At 39.5% G+C, this 17,273-nt stretch overlaps 1 protein-coding gene across 6 annotated transcripts in view; it reads left to right on the forward strand.

The window, feature by feature from the left end:
- Window positions 1-17,273, forward strand: part of GRID1 (glutamate ionotropic receptor delta type subunit 1) — a 648,686-nt gene that overhangs the window by 522,963 nt on the left and 108,450 nt on the right. For all 6 annotated transcript variants that reach the window (XM_087932231.1, XM_087932230.1, XM_026710981.2 and 3 more), the window contains exon 5: window positions 16,382-16,435. In XM_087932231.1, the coding sequence (XP_087788357.1) occupies window positions 16,382-16,435 (54 nt within the window). The remainder of the gene's footprint in view (window positions 1-16,381; window positions 16,436-17,273) is intronic.

Below are 17,273 nucleotides of genomic sequence, written 5' to 3' on the forward strand. Positions count from 1 at the left end.
CTTCTTGTTAATCTCTCTGTCAAGTGAGTGTAATCCAACCATATAGAAATGTGACCTTCACTTCCAGGCCTTCTCTGGTTTTTAATTTAGGCTCTTGTTCCAAAAAGTCAATAAATCAGCATAGGTCAACCAAGCTGGACTGTCATTTCTCTTCTAAAATAAAAAAAACTTCTTGGGATCAGTCTTAGGAGTCAATCTTGCTTGATGTTGTTCCAAACTTTCAAGATGGCATGCCTAACAAAATGATTTTGAAAATCAGTATTAACTTTAACGTTATCATACCATAAATAGCTGTGCCACCCAAATCTCAAATCATGCTCATCCTGCTCCAATAACCTCCTATGTCTCAGAGTCGACCAATCTTTCACCCATATTAGACAGTAAGTAGCAAAGTACAACTTTAAATGTTATCTAAGCCCACTTCTTTCTTTGACATCTTACAACAGGGGTCTTCAAACTTGGCAAGTTTAAGACTTGAGGTCTTCAACTCCCAGAATTCCTCCTCCAGTCATGTTAGCTCAGGAATTCTGGGAGTTGAAGTCCACAAGTCTTAAACTTGCCAAGTTTGAAGACCCTTGTCTTACAACATGAAGGATTCAGTGGGAGCCACACATTGTCATTTGGCTCCAAACCCAAAAGTTTATCAACTGTAGATTTTTCAAACAGGCTGTGACCAATGTCTATCCCATGTGTGTGAAGTCACCAATGACCCCTAAAAGAACTTCCATTACAGGCCACCAACCAGTTAATTCCTTCTGAAATATAAAAGCTAGCTCTTATATGGTTCTAGAATGCATGTCATCAACTGGAATGCCGGATTTGATAAAAGTCCAAGGAGATTCTCAGTCATCCAGGTCATGGTTGTCCCAAAGATGCTTTTACAAAAGGCAACTGGACCTTGTTGTTGTTTTTTCCTTGAAGACATATTACTTCTCACCCAAGAAGCTTCTTTAGTTCTGACTGAATGGTGGAAAATGGAAGGATTTATATTCCTTACAGTCATCTGGTTGTTAGCACTCTTTCTGAGAGTTGTTGAGGCCACTTGGAGGTTTATCTATGCCTTCAAAGTCACCTGAACAGTGCAAATGGACCTGGAGCCTTCTTGGAATTGCTGAAATGACTGTGTTGTAAATAGGATGAGAAGCGAAACATATTCAATGGAAAAAAACAAAACAAAGGAAGTCCAGTTGCCTTTTGAAAAAGCACTTTGGGGACCTGGATTTGATACATCCAAGAGAGAAAATAGCATAAACTCATATTTAAGCAAATATAGAGATTAACCACTTGGAACAGTATCACCTAAGGGGCAGAGAAGTATTTTTCTATGGAATCAGACATCACTGCAGTATGAGACATTTTGGCTTAATGAACTCTTTACAGCATCCCTTAATTTCATATTTTATGACTGTAGATTTTTATGACCACACATTTTCCATAATAAACAAGAAGATATTTTCTCTCCACCTCTTCTTTTAAAAGGGGTGATGTGCAATCCATTTCTTTGGAGGGTTGGATTATTATATGCAGTTAATAAATGACAGAGAGCAGATGGTTCCTTTCCTGCTATAATTCTTGCAGGAGCTGTATTAAAAGTAGGAGAACATGTGTTTCATTTGGACTGTCAACTGATGGTCATTCTCTGTATGAGTTTAATACCTGTGCTACAATTCAAACATGAAAGATGTGGTCTGAATGTATAAATAAGCATTGTGTATATTATGCAAACAGACCAGCTTCTAACTGTTTAAAGTTTCATTTAGATGTCTAGAGCCAAATATTTCCTGAACATTTCTTTTCTATTTCAACATACGGTAATAGCTCAGTGCATAATATTTCATATATCATTTGCAATAGGGACTCCTGAGTGCTCGTGAAGGTAGAAGCGCAGGAAGATCATTCAAGGAAGGTGTAGCAAGCTATAGTTGCAATCCTTTAACTGAGATTTAGAGGGCTGTGGAAAATGTAATCTTATACTTCTTGTTCCCAGCAAGATGATTTGTAACTATCTGGGTAATCAACACTCTCCAGACACTGTGCATTCTGCATACGAATTTGATGTGGAAGTTGGGAGGATGGTGTGGTGTGTTGGTGTGTTGTTGTTGTTGCGTGTTTGTTTGTTTGCAAGGGCTTATAGGGCACTCCATCTGCCAACTCTGAGCAATATATAATTCCCCAAGAGGTAATTTGGATTAACATCATGCCATCAAGTAAAGCAACCTCGAGAAGTATGCCTATGGAACCAGGAGTCACAACTAACGATATGAATAGCAATGAAAAGAGAGCCACACTGCCAATTCAGTTGCAGAAAACCAGTTTCCCTCCTTGATAGGAGAACAAAATTTTTAACCAGCTTTTAAAATCTCAGATAGGATGAGGTGCTATTCTAGAAGAAGGGGCAGCAACTGAAAAGATGGGCTTATGTGGCCCCCAAATAGGACAATCTGTAAGGATAGATTGAACCAGTGAAGTGATGAAAGTGACAGGCTAGAAACCAAGAGACCAAGAGTTCTCCTGCCACCTTAGGCACAAAGCCAACTGGGTGACCTTGGGCCAATCCTTCTCCCTCAGCCCTAGGATGACAGTGACAAGTGATTCTGGATATCTTGCCAAGAAAACTTCAGGAGCTTGTCCAGGCACTTGCCAGGAATCAACACAGAAGGCTGTGCGGGTACCTCAAGGAATCCATCCCAACCCAAGGCACTGCATTAAAATCCAAAAGATGACAATTTGCAAGAGCAACCAAGATCTGTTTTGATACTGTAGTTAAGATACTGGCCTACAAACCAGAAGATTCTGAATGCTAGGTTTCCTTGATCATGAAAGTCCCTTCTGGCAGTCCAACTTGCCTCACAGGGTGGCTATTGTGGGAAATAACGGTATGGACAAAATCCTCATCAATCAGTTGCAAAAAGTAACATTAGCTGGAACACCTTTTATCCTGTGATGATACCTGTGACATTGTCTCAAAGGTGCTTTTTCAATAGTCAACTGGACTATGTTTTTTTTTCCTTAAAGAAGAAGACCTTTTGCTTCTCATCTAAGAAGCTTCATCAGAATTAATGAGGCTTCTTGGATGAGAAGTGAAATGTCTTCTACTTCAAGAGAAAAAAAAAACATAGTTTAGTTGCCTTTTGAAAAAGTACCTTTGATGCAGCCATGACCTGGATGACTGAGAATCTCCCTGGACATTTACCTGTGCCGTTATTAAACAACACCTGTCTATCCTAGTGCCATTTGAAGAACTCAATGGGTGGACAAAAAATGTCAAATCCAGTCCAAACATCTGGCTATCTGAGCAATCATCATAATAATGATTCTTGACTAGCTGCAGCTTCCAAATGTTCTTCAAGGGTAGTTCCAGATAAAGTGCATTGCAGAGTTCAGTCCAGAAGTAACAATGAGTGACACCTGCTATTTCAATAAAAGTTGGTGCACTAGATGGAGCTGAATTAGCTATGGCTTCCTCCTTCTCCTCAAGAAATAGCTTTAAGTCTGACTGGGAGTCTTCTCCACCCAGATGAAGGCAACATGGTTCAGATTTAATTATAAATCTCATTAAAGGTAGTCAGCCTTTGAACTCACTCTACTCCATTTTGTTGGCTGGAATTTCAGCCTTTTTGCCCCCATACAGACACCAAGCACCTGGACTGAACATAACGTGGTAATAATAAGCAGCTAGAAATATCTAGTATAATCTCAACACGGCTGGGCTAGCAAAACGATGCCATAAGCAGTGCACTATATACAGAGATTGTATTCTCCAGAAATATTTCATTACAGTCTCATTGACTCTTAGTTTCCAATTCAAGAATAACTGTTAATCATCTGGAACAGAAACTGAACTGAAGTACAGCTTTCTTTTCTCCTAGCCCTTGAGAAAGAAAGGAAAAAAAAAAGGATTATGTTATAAAGACCTTATCGGAATGGAAAAAGATTGCTGTGTTAGTGCTTCTTGGCTTAAACATTTAGAAACACTCTAATCTTTTAAAAACAGATTAAGGAATGGCACTGAGGCTGGCAATCTGAGTTCTAGGATGATACAACTTGAAGCAGCAGAGATATTAAACCAAGATGTCTGCTTTTCCAGAAAAAATGTCAATGCGCTATTAACTCCAGGAGAATTTCCACCACCTCCAGTTACTTGAATGAACTATTTTGAAACCCGGTGATTACCTCTCAGGCTGCCTCAGCTATGCTTAGTTTTATCCAGTAGAAAGCAGGAAATGGTAAGATCTAATTTTGCCTTAGGCATGAAAGCCGACTGGGTGACACTGGGCCAATCACCAGGAGATAGGGAGCTCTAGTCCTGCCTTAGGTAAGAAAGATGACAGCGGCCTTTGGACCAGTCACCAAAAGATGGTGAGTTCCAGTCCAACCTTAGGCACAAAAGCTGACTGGTTGACTTTGGGCCAATCATCAGGAGACAGTGAGTTCTAGTTCCACCGTAGCTATGAAAGGGAGCTCGGTGGCCTTGGGCAAGTCTCTCTCTCTCTCTCTCTCTCTCTCTCTCTTTGTCTCGCTCCCTCCCTCCCTCCCTCTCTCAACCATACTCCTCTCACAGGGTTGCTTTTGTGAAGAAAATAAGAGGAGGAAGGCAAGTTGGATCTATTCACCACTTTGAATTGTTGGTAAAAATAATACAGGAGGGATACAAATAAATAAATAATTCCTTGTTTTTTAATGGCCCATTTTACATTTTCCTCCAAGGAACTAGCCCCTTACATGAAATATACACGACGTGGCTGTAGCATGTGGGATTTCTGCATGTATTTGCCTTGAGAAATGATGGCTATAACTGTATCTGTAAATGAGAATGAGGGTAGCATTTTCTTAATTGTAATTCATGGTTTGTATAATGTAATCCAGACCATCTGGAACTTTTTATGAGTTCCATGGTGCCAATGCATTACAAAGAAAAAAAAAGATAACCTCTCTGTATTTAGACTAATCTAAAAATTGGAATAATAGGATACTGTACAATACTGTACTTTTTTCTTATTATAGCTTCCTATTTTGAGGAACAAATCGCAGATGAATGTAAGTTGGCAGAATCTGTAAGCTGGGAATGGGAGAAGTTCTCACTGTCCAGTATTCCTCATTTTCATTAGTTACTAAGTTTAAACAGTTGTTTCCTTCTCTTTTGTCGGGTTTTAAAGCTCTCTGTTAACTGACAAACTGTTGAGAAAAAAAAATGATTCAATAAAACAGTACAACCAAAAGAATTGTGAATGCTTAAATGCACAATTTCTTGAAAGAATGCTCTACAATATTTTCCTCCTTGATGTTTGTAAAAGATCAATGCCCCAATATTGAGGGGACAGTAAATGCCATCTGCAAAAGATGGATGAAATATGCTGCAACAGGTGGTAACTGAGATACCGGCAGCCATGGCTGGGCACATTATAAGAACTATGAAGCCAATAGGCAGCATTTCTTTTTGCCGCCACGGCCATAATGAGCCAGAATATCAAAATGCAGGATTGATTCATGTAGGTTTTGTCAAGAGATATGACAGATATAAAGATGTGGTATTGAAACTGATTTAAGATTAAAGATGACGTGGCCTGGCTCCACCGCATAAACTCCAACTGTCCATAAGCAGGTTATAGTTTCAGTAACTTCTACATCTACAGTTTTTCCTACTTTTCCTTAATGAGTCTGCTTCATCCAAGCTCACTTTCTGAGCAGTCAAACCAACAAGACAGCTTCAACCTCAAACTGATTACCGTGGACCTCACCCCATTCCTAAGAGGCACTAATAGTACTAACAGATAATCAGAATTGGAAGGGACCTTGTAGGTCATCCCCCCTTCTCAAGCAGGAGACCCTATACCATTTCTGACAGATGGCAGTTCAGTCTCTTCTTGAAAGGCTTAAGTGAAGATGCTCCCACAACTTCCAAGGGCAACTTCTGTTCCATTGGTTGATTGTTCTCACTGTCAGAAAGTTTCTCCTTATTTCCAGGTTGAATCTCTCCTTGTTCAGTTTCCACCCATTATTCCTTGTCTGGCATTCAGGTTCTTTGGGAAATAGCTTGACCCCCTCCTCTCTGTGGCAGCCCCTCAAATATTGGAAGACTGCTAACATGTCTCCCCTGGTCCTTCTCTTCACTAGACTAGCCATGCCCAGTTCCTGTAACCGTTCTTCAGTCTCCAGTCTCTTAATCATCTTGGTTGCACTTCTCTGTACTCTTTCTAGAGTCTCAACATCTTTTTTTATAGTGTAGTGATCAAAACTGGATGCAGGTGTGGTCTTACTAAGGACCGTAAAGAAGGAGTGCATACGCGCACCAGCGTGCCTGCCGTCCCTGTCTTACATTGATCTGTATTTACTTCCTTTGTTCGTGTTTATGTTCATACCTATACTTGTTATCTTGTACATGCTTGACAAACAAATCAAATCAAATAAATAAGACACATATAAGACACATATGGTTTACAACAGCTCATTAAGCAACCGTTCAAAGTTACAAAGGCACTAAACAAAGTGACGTATGAGTGGTTTTTCACACTTAAGGCTCTTTCGCAAGTATCCCCATGGCCACATGATCACTGTTCAGATACTTGGCAATTAGTTCATATTTATGATGGTTGCAGGGTTCCAGGGTCATGTGATCTCCTTTTGTGACTTGATGACAAGCAAAATGGGAGAGCCAGATTTACTCTACAACCATGCTACTAACTTGATAATTGCACTGATTCCCTTAACAACTGTGACAAGAAAAGTTGTAAAAATTGGGCTAAACTCCCTTAACAATTGTTTCATTTAGCAGCAGAATAGAATAGACTATAACTTTACTACAGTCTTAGACCAGCAATAGACATCACTATTTACAATATATATATAAATACTGACACATTATAATACATTCATAGTGGATAAAATCATCTGTTAAGAAAATACATGTTCTCAAACAGTTAGGGGAACTCCCTGGTTTATATGAGTGGAGAGCCAATAAGTATGTGTGTAAATATCATTTTCCAAAGTTTGTTCTATCTCCAAAAATTGTCGCAAATTGACAGCTATAATTCTGTAACCAATTTTTTTTCTAGTAGACATTGCAGCAACACAGAATTGTGCCACTGCATGCGTAATAGCTGGGTTTGAATCCTGGAGGAGAAAATTGCTTGCCCTCCCTCACAATTTCTCTAGTAAGGGGAGAATATACAATGACCTATAAACTCTGTATAACTCACAGTACAATAAAACATGTGAGATATCTTCAACTTCTCCTTTACCACATATACATACCTGTTCTGCTATTGGTGTTTTCTTATACCTGCCCTGAAGGAGTGCTGATGGGAGAATATTAAATCTGGCTCTGAAGAATGCCATTCTTTTTCTGGGGAAGATCAGATCATTCAGATAACTTGCTGATTCCCACACCTCCTCTTTGATTCTGTCCCTGCTGTGGCAAGCCAACTTATGTAGTTCTTCTTGGAACTCCATGATTATTACTTGCTTTGCTTGGTCAAAGCCTAGGGACATTAAGAATACTGGTGAGAGCCCATAAGAACCCAGTTTGTGGTCTATTGCCTGTTTCTAGGGGGAGGGGTAGTTATCATTTAGTATTAGAGGGGTCAGTCCCTCTGGGAAGAAATGCATATTTAGCCAATGAATGATTCCAGGCCCTTACCTGAATTTGAGTCATGTCTGTCTCAATTCTTACCTGGGCATTTGGAGTTCCTTTGAGTGCAGCTAAGACGGCTCACAGGAATTTGGTTTGTATAGGTTCTAGCAAATCTTTTTTTGTTGTTGTTGCAAGGATTCCTGTTTGTGCCCCATATAGAATTTGTGCCAATGTTTCAGCCTCAAAAAGTTTTAAGGCCACAGGTACTAATTGCCCTCCACTGGTGTAAAAAAAAAAAGTTTAATTGCATTTGAGGACCTATAGGCTGCTTGCAATGTGTGATCCAGGTGTGCCTTCCATGTCCCTTCTGAGTGGAAAACCACCCCAAGATATCTGAATGTCCTAACCTGTTCTAAACTATACTCTTCTATTTTCCAGGAGTATTGTCTTGGTCTTTTAACAAAAACTAAAACTTTTGATTTATCAAAGTTAAGGACCAGCTTATTCTATTTACAAAATTCAAGTGTTGCCGCAATTGCTCTCTTCAGTCCTATTGGAGTTTGTAAAATTATAGCAGCATCGTCGGCATATAGGAGAATCAGGATTTTATGTTGTGCTACGTTAGGAGGATGTAAATCAAGGTTCTGTAAGAGGTTGATCAGAGGGTTCATGTAGAAATTAAAAAGGGGTGGTGGGATAGGATGCAACCCTGCCGTACCCCTTTTTGTACCCTTACTGGGCCGATTAAAGTCCCTTGAGGATTATACCTCACTTTCAAGGTGGGATTCGCATACAATTTTTGGAGGAGGCGTTTATTGATGGTAGTGCGTTTTAATTTCTCCCAGAGGGTGTTCCTGGATATTGAATCTAAGGCCTGCTTAAAAGCAAGGAAGGCCACGGAAAGAGAGGATTTTTTTTTTTTATTCATGTATTTTTGAACCAGATGGTGAAGTACCAACATATGATCCACCATAGATCTTCCTTCTCTAAAACCAGCTTGCTCATCTTTGATTATCCCCCCAGAAATTAGCCAATCCTGAAGTTTATAGTTTAGGTGTTTGGCATACAATTTACTAATAACACTCAGAAGGCTAGTAGGTCTATAATTACCTGGGTCATTTCTATTACTTTTTTATAAATTGGTATGATAATTGCTAGTCCCCAGTCTCTTGGCATATGGCCCGTTTTATCTATAAATGTAAACAGCAATGCTAAAAGTGGAGGCCATCAACTGGCATTCTTTTTGATTATCTCTGGCAGGACATTATCAGCACCTTATTAGTCTGGAGGGTTCTGATCAACTGGGATATCTCTCCTGGTGTAACGGGAGGCCAGCATTTAGCAGCAGAAATTTGGAGCTCAGTTGTGGTTGTAAGTCAGGGATTACTTCTCCTTCAGAACGGTTTCCAAATTCTGAAGAGCACTAACTTTAGAACACATCAGTATTCTCCCCACAGCCATTTTGGAGGTTCAATATATATACAGAAAATGTTCTCCATGAGTTATTATTGTGCCTCTGCAAACAAGAGACTATAGAAATGGCTACGTAGGTCCCATTGTATTGAATATACAATCTATAAGGATCCTAGGCTCTGCCTTGTTACTAGTGAAACTGGAAAACTGGTAATCTGGAAAATTCTGATCTTTTTGATGTAGTAACTGTGATCACATCACCAAGGCTTACTTTCCCTGTACACAGCTGGATTTTTTTCTCCTTCCTGAAAATTGAACATAATCTGAGTACCCAGTGATGAATCTACCACAAATTATAACATTGTCCTGTTTTGTGCTTTTATTCTTATTTATTTTTAATACTTTTTTTTGAACTTGGGCCTGTGGCCATAATATATTCTATTCATTTATCATTAGAATTTACTACTTTGACTTAGTCTCTTAAAATGATTTTTCTATATGAATAATAACAATAATTTCCCCACAGAGCAGTAATATTACTTTTTATATACAGTATAAAAATTAGAACTCTTTTTCTGCTGCTGTTGGATAGGTTATGGATTATTTTTTCTTCTTTATCAGTCATTGTAAGGCTCCAGTGAATATGGACAATGCTTTACTGCTAGAACTGAATACCCATTGATTACCTGGAAAATAAGTTTCTTTTCAAAATGGCTTCTTTTTTTTTGGAATATTTTTACATGCTTACAAAGAACTGTCTCAAAATGGTTCATACCATTTTAAAATGTTTAGGATTGTCTGGTTCTTTTCTATTATCATTCAGTTATATCCTGTGCTTTTGTCCAGAATGCACTCAAGGCAGCAAATAATTAGAGGAGGGGGCAAATCCCACACAAACAACCTGACAAAAATAGGTCAATGCCTTATTAACCAATTTGAAATGAAAAGGGCTGGCTAATTGGAAGACCTCGATTCCTTTTTTTTTTTTTAAAGCAGTGGCAGCTGCTTCTAGATTTCCCAATGTGTTCAACCAAAGGAAAGGGAGCCCAGTTCTAAAAGGTCTTCTGCTCATCTTAACATCAGGACAACTTGATGTTGAGCTAGGGCTCTTGCACAACCAATAAACCCCAATGACTTTGTTACAACTTTTACTTTCTCAAGACTGAGCCACTGTCCACGGACTTCCTTCTCAAGGCCAGAGCTAATTCTTCTATTAGAAGGAATGATCAGATTTGGCTGATGGACATAACTGCACAAACACACTTGTTGTTACTGGTACCACCCTAGAATCTGAAGATTCCTATTCCTTTGGGAAGACTCCTCTTTGTGGGCCTGTTCCTTCAGAGAGATTTCATCCTTACCAAAGAGGTTGCTTGCAGCCCAGTTCTGGAAGCCATAGCTGTGCATGAAGTAGGAAATAGTTTTAGTTTTGTGGATGGAGGAAAACCATTCAGACCTTTTCAAGCTGTGCAGCCGTGGGAACTTGTAACAAGACCCAAAGCCATAAAACTAAGTGGAGTAGTAATTTATACTGATGGTTACCTGTCATCCAATTAATTTAAAGACCATGACCAGAGGGTATTTTCAAAACCATCATAAAATCACCATAAGAGATAATTGGAACAACAATTCTCTCATCAACAAAATAATCAGCTTAATTATCAATGATCAGAAAAGCCACAGGTTATTATTTTAATAAATAAATACCTGCCTAAAAGCATGTTCTTTAAATAGCACATGTTACAGACAGTCAATATTCTTTTTGATTGGCATCGCCTGGCCTCACTCTCGATAATGTATCAGAATTTGCAGAGCTGGGCTTGGCCAGGAGTTTTGCCATTCTTCCAAGCCAATATTCCTGCTTGGAGAAAAATTCCAGCAATCCTGGGGGCAGTCTGGCCTGCTTAGATTTGCAAGTCTGTGGAGCAGGGACCCTCAAACGTGGCAACTTTAAGACTTGTGGACTTCAACTCCCAGAATTCCTTAGCCAGCATAGCTGGGAGTTGAAGTCCACAAGTCTTAAAGTTGCCATGTTTTGAGACCTCTGCTGTAGAGTTTCCATTGCATCTCTTAAATATTTTGCAGAAGGAATGAGTGTGGGGTAAAGTCAGTTTGAAGGGTTGGGGACTTGTATTACCAATCCAGCAGGCATCTGGCTGGGTTTCCATCAAAGGTGAAGTTCCTCACAGATGCGATCAAGCAGAAGGATCTATGCGGTGACCAAGAACCATCTAGGACACTTACATTTACATGTTGCTTTTCATTTTGGGGAGAAACCTGCTGCCGTCTTCATTCCGATGAGTCTCTGCCTACACAAAGTTTTCATTTTGACTGAGGAAGCTTACTTAGATGAGTAATGAGATGTCTCAGTTTTAAGAAACTTTGGTCTAGTTGCCATGATAGATACATTTAGATATATCTAGGACAAGTGTCTTCAACCTTGACAGCTTTAAGACTTGTGGATTTCAACTCCCAGAATTCCTCCTCCAGTCATGTTAGCTCAGGAATTCTGGGAATTGAAGTCCACAAGTCTTAAAGCTGTCAAGTTTGAAGACCCTTGCTCTAGGACGCTGCAATGTACAGCCTCTGGGAACTGCTCTCTGATGGAGCAGATTATTTGTAGATCAGGACTGAACTGTGGTGCCCTTGGTGCTCTCTGAGTTTGGATATTTTCTTCTCCTACCAACCAAGTAACATCATCATAGCTAGATAGAACTAGTGCTAGGCTCCTTTCTACCACTGATGAGGTTGTCTAGTTGTGTAATGAAAGGTCTGCAAGAAATCAGCCAAGCTCAGAGAGCACTAAGGCCCGCTGTGTCCTCTGGGATGATTTAAGGTACACACGAAGTTCAACCAACCTGAGGGAAGCGATCTACTTCATTGTACCAAATCTTTAATGAAATCTTGATTAAGTCATATGCCATCTATTTTGCCTTGCATCCTCTGCATGACCCATATGTATACAAGCTGCAGTCGGCTCTTGTATTCGGAAACGTTGGTTTCCCTTCCAATCTAGTGGAAATATACCTTTCATGGAAGGTTATTTAGTTAATGGTAAATGTGGAGCTGAAAAGAATAGCTCCATGCTGACAGTTCTGCAATTAACTTTTGTCAACGGCACTGTAGTGTGTAACTGTTCAGTAGGCAACATGCACATAAATAATACGTGACATTCAAGCTTTGTAAAATGAATGTTATTGACACGCTTGGAAGATGTCTATGTATGAGATTTTGCTTTTACAAGAGCTGCCATACAATAAAGCTAGTGAGGAAATAAGGGGAGGGAGGGAATATGTATGAGGTGCAAAATGCATTCAATGCAAAACTTCAACTCTGTGACATTAAATTATATCTTAATGAAGTTACACAAATGCCCTTTGTGCTTGGTAAACCAAGGCAGTCCGCCCAGTTACTGTACCCCATGCTTTCATGCAGGCAGGCATGTATGGAACCTGTTAGATTCATGCTATTAAATTTGCGAAGGGGGTTCCAGGTTTTGGCAGCCAAGCCTCATTTTATTCGTTTTATTTCACTAAGAGTTCTTCAGTGTACAGAAAGTTGTGTGGAAGACTCCAGACTAAAACCAGATCTCTTTTTGATTGTCTGAAAATGTAAATGAACATGCTTCACATCTAGAATTCCTCTTTATTTTATATTCTGCAGCATTATAAATGCTATCTTCACCTACCCTGAACTCTTACCATACTTAAGAATGAGATTAAACAGTGCACAAATTAGTTTATTGTCTGGTAATAAATGGTTTCTGCAGAACTATGCAGACCGTAAAAATTCTCTGTGAATGTTCTCTAATTTTTAATTAACTTCTTTCAGTCCTTCAGATAACTTAACCTAAGAACTAAAAACTCCTGGAGTGGGTTATATTACAAAAACACAAAGAAAACTTTAGATCATGCGTGGCCATCAAAAAAGGTCACTGCTTAAAGACAATTCTTATTCTATCTCTTCCACCAAAACGTCAAACAGAAGCCTTGAACTCATGTAAAGCAGGAGGCCACAAAACTCTCGGGAGATCTTCTTGGCGGGTTCAGTGTTTTACTTATTAGAGAAGAAAGACTATGACAACAAAACTCTTTCTCACATATGTCATGTATTTACTCACTCTTTAAGTCAACTTAAGCCAAAGACCTCTGATTCCAGTGATGCATGACCTTACCAGATGTCAGCCTCCATCAGTCCTTTGTTGATTTCAAAATGGATAGAGTTAGATCTCTTGAGTGGGAGATCTTACACATGCTGGGGAAAAGCCATGACAAAGCACTTCCATGCGGTTGCATAATTGTGTCTATGGAGTCTACCAGTTAAGCTCAACTCAAGGGAATCTTATCTTTTTATTGTCCTCAAATGTATCTCTGCAACGTTTCATTCCATTCTGTTCCAAACACCCCCCCCTGACTTTCAAGAACAGATTTTTGAGGCAATTGTATTAATGGAGTACAATTAATGAGCCCCCCCCACCCGACCCCCACACAAGAAAAATAAGAGAACTGTCTGCTTGCTGAAATCTGCCAGAGGTACAACAAAGGGGGAAATCAGCTGTCCATTTGTTTTATGTTTCCTTTTCCACTAAATTTGCAGAAATGTGGTGTTTGAGTGATTTTTAAGGGGAAGTAAATAAAAGCTGAAAAGTATGCGCCCTCTGATGTGCAATCTGTCTTGAAGTTTTGCTTCTTTGATGGAAATGTTGCAGGCCATTAGTCCAGTGTGAAGAGGAGAGCCTTGGGAGGTTTTATGAGAAATGACTGTGTACACAGAGCATATGGGTGACTGAACGGTTTTTTTTTTTTTATACACTCCAAAATATTTCTATTAAAAAAAAAAACCCACACAAGATATTTGGATTACATGGTGCAAGATAAGTTCTTGGATCAGCTTTTCTCAACCGGTTTCCCACCCAAGAGTTTTGTATTAGAAATTGGACACGCTGTCTAGGGCTTCTGAAAGTTATTTTTTAACAGATTTGAGCCTGGGGAAGGCTGAACTAAGAGTTGCGGTTGAAACAAGCACGACTATACTTGCTAGATAGAGGTAGAACTTGACTCACGACTGCACTTGGGGACCAGAATTTCCATTGCTAACCAAGGCAGTTGTTAAGTGAATTGCACCTGTAACCCCCCCTTTTTTTGGCTAACCTCAGTGCCAGCAACCCCCCTTTTTTTTTTGCCAAAGTTGTTAAGCGTGTAACTGCAATTGTTAAGTGACTCACACGGTTGTTAAGCCAATCTGCTTAACCCATTAATTTTGCTTGTGGAAAGCTGGCTGGGAAGGTCTCAGATAGTGATCACATGACCCAGGGATAGCAATGGCAATAGCACTTAGACTTATATACTGCTTTATAGTGCTTTATAGCCCTCTCTAAGTGGTTTGCAGAGTCAGCATATTGCCCCCAACAATCTGGGTCCTCATTTTACCCACCTCGGAAGGATGGAAGGCAGAGTTAACCTGGAGCCTGGTGAGATTCGAACTGCCAAATTGCAGTAGGAGAAGCTTGCAGTACTGCACTCTAACCGCTGTGCCACTGAGGCTCCTTATTGAGGATACTGCAATCATCAACATGTCCACTGTCAACAGCCCCAATTATGATCACTTGCCGCAATGATTATAAATGTGAGGACCAATCAAAAGTCACTTTTTTTCAGTGCGCTTGTAACTTCAAACAGTGGCTAAGTGAATGGCTGTAAGTCAAGGGGCTACCTGTATATAGAATTTCTTGTTTGTCGGCATGTTCATGCAATGGGTTGGAAGAAGGGTTGCCTAATATTTGAAGTAGTAGGGTTATTATGCTTTGGAAGATTTGAAAAAGGAAAACATGCCACCATGAATTGGCAATTCAAAATATTTCCTTGCTGTAAGGAGGTTAAATCTATCCTTTGCCATTGTGTGCAGGAAGTCTTCAACTTCTGCTGAACAATGATAGCAAGAGCTCCTGAGCTGTCAAATAGCAATAGCACTTAGTCTTATATACCACTTCACAGCCCTCTCTAAGCGGTTTACAGAGTCTGCCTCTTGCCGCTAACAATCTGGGTCCTCATTTTACCTACCTCGGAAGGATGGAAAGCTGAGTCAACCTTGAGCCAGTAAGACTCAAACTGCCAAACTGCAGCCAGCTGGCAGTTAGCAGAAGTAGCCTGTAATACTGCACTCTAACCACTGGGCCACCATGGCTCATAAAGAACAAAGCCAGAGAAATGAGTCAAAGCAAGAAATGACAGAACAGTCGGATACAAGGTTTAGCAAGGGGAAAGCTGGAGAATTTTGCCAGCTGTACATATTGAAGCAATGCAAACTTTAATTCCCAGACTGCCTATGGATTAGGTACTTCTCTGTGAAAAATACTTCAGGATAGGAAAGCAAGGCATACAAAAATGCATAGGTTGAGAGAAAATGTGTTAGGAAAAAAAATAATTATTTTACATGTATTTTTAAATATACTGTACACATAGGAAGAAAACACAAAGCAATGTAAAGTGTATTGTGTGTGCTTCTTTTCAGTGGCAAAGCATTCAAAGGGATTGTGGTGAATAAAATGATAATACAAGGAAGAAAATGATCTGTCCCTCCCTAACTGGAAATAAGTAATATTCTTTTCCATATCCACCCCATTCCATTCTCTTTCCTTAGCCAAGTCTCTTTTGGGCAACTTTATCTGGTTTAATGGATGTCTTGTCAGAGTTATGGAGATAAATTGCTCAAAATTTGCTTGGATGTCTTGGAATATAGTTAGATGAGCTCCAGGGAATTGGTGCCAGTCCTAGGAAGGCAGCTACTCTACAATTTGTGCAACATGCTGGATAAATTCTCTGATTACCACTTCAGTTTAGGTACATAAAAGGGTGTAAAAATGTCAACTCCTCGCTGAAGCATTGATTAATTCCTGCATTAGGTGTGGGCTTGCATAATGCTCAGAGAATGGAATCCTTTTAGTGTTTGAACTAAAGCGATAGCAGAATTTCACTTTCTTAAGCCAAAAGTCCACTCTGTGGCATTGACTCCATCCGAAAAAGGTTCCTCTTGGCTGTTTTGGCAGATCCATTAAGAAAGTCCAGCTTAAAAATAAATAAATAAACAAACAAACAAACAAAGTGAGTGTGAGAAGATTGTGCTACGAATAAAAATATGTCTTTTCTTCTAAACTAAGATCCCTGTTGGATCTCATGGGTTCTGAGGCTGTGGGGTATCATTCTGGAAGAACCCCTGCAAGTTTTATGACCTGAGTAACATCCTTCAGCCATCTCCTAATTTACCTATTACATTTGCTAGAAATAAAATATTCTAAGCATATTGGAGCCCAGAGTATGTGTGATTTTTGCAGATCCACAGCCTTCTATTTGAATTATTTATTCACTCGTTTTTCTCCCCCTATCTTTTCCCCTTCTCCAGGCTGTGGAAACTAACCTGGCTTCTAAAGACAGTCACTGGGTCTACGTAAATGAGGTAAGAAAATTATGCGTCAATGGCATATTCCATGGTTTCTTTTCCTCATCCATTGAATTGTTTTCCTGCCAAGTATTTCCTCAGTTTTGCTGGCAACAAACTACTGATACTTTCCATAGTGACCTCAGTTCTCCACCCATTCCTCCAAATTGTAGCATATCCATTTTGAGCTCTCAGTAAGTGAGATAGAACCCCCATTTCCCATGAATTTCCCATGTATGTCATTGGAGGCCAAAACTCCTACCTGAATCTGGTTGGTAGAGAAACTAGGTGAAGAAGTCCCACCTCTGATGGGAGCTGAAATGAGCATTGTCTGTTAGAATTGCCTTTTGGTAGAACTGACCTTCCAGGAATAAGAGTAGTAACCTTGTTTTTGTTGAAAAGATCTGTGAATGTATGATACTTAGAACTATTAATCAGTGGGACGGCTTGCCTTCAGACATTGTGAGTGTTCCGTTACTGAAGGTTTTCAAGAAGAGATTGGACAAACGTTTGTCTGAAATGGTATAGAGTCTCCTGCCTGATCAGTGGGTTGGACTAGAACACCTCAAAAGTTCCTTCCAACTCTTATTCTGTCAATCTATTGGAGCAGGATTGATATGGAATATGAATTTATTAATGTATAGAATGCAAGTGGGTCCTTCTAAGGAAGCTGTTATGGTTGGGTTCTCCTTTTGAACATTGTTACTATGACATCAAATAGTGTATAATATATAAAATACTGCTTTAATGAGCTGCTTAGTTTAGCTTTTTAATTTGCAGTGGCATGAAAGCTCATTTAATAAGATAAATGTTCTTTGATTATTATAAACATCTCCCAATAAAAAGATGAATCGTA

This window comes from Pseudonaja textilis, chromosome 4 (assembly GCF_049901715.1).
Source record: "Pseudonaja textilis isolate UNSWEBS1 chromosome 4, rPseTex1.2, whole genome shotgun sequence".
Lineage (NCBI taxonomy): Eukaryota > Metazoa > Chordata > Lepidosauria > Squamata > Elapidae > Pseudonaja > Pseudonaja textilis.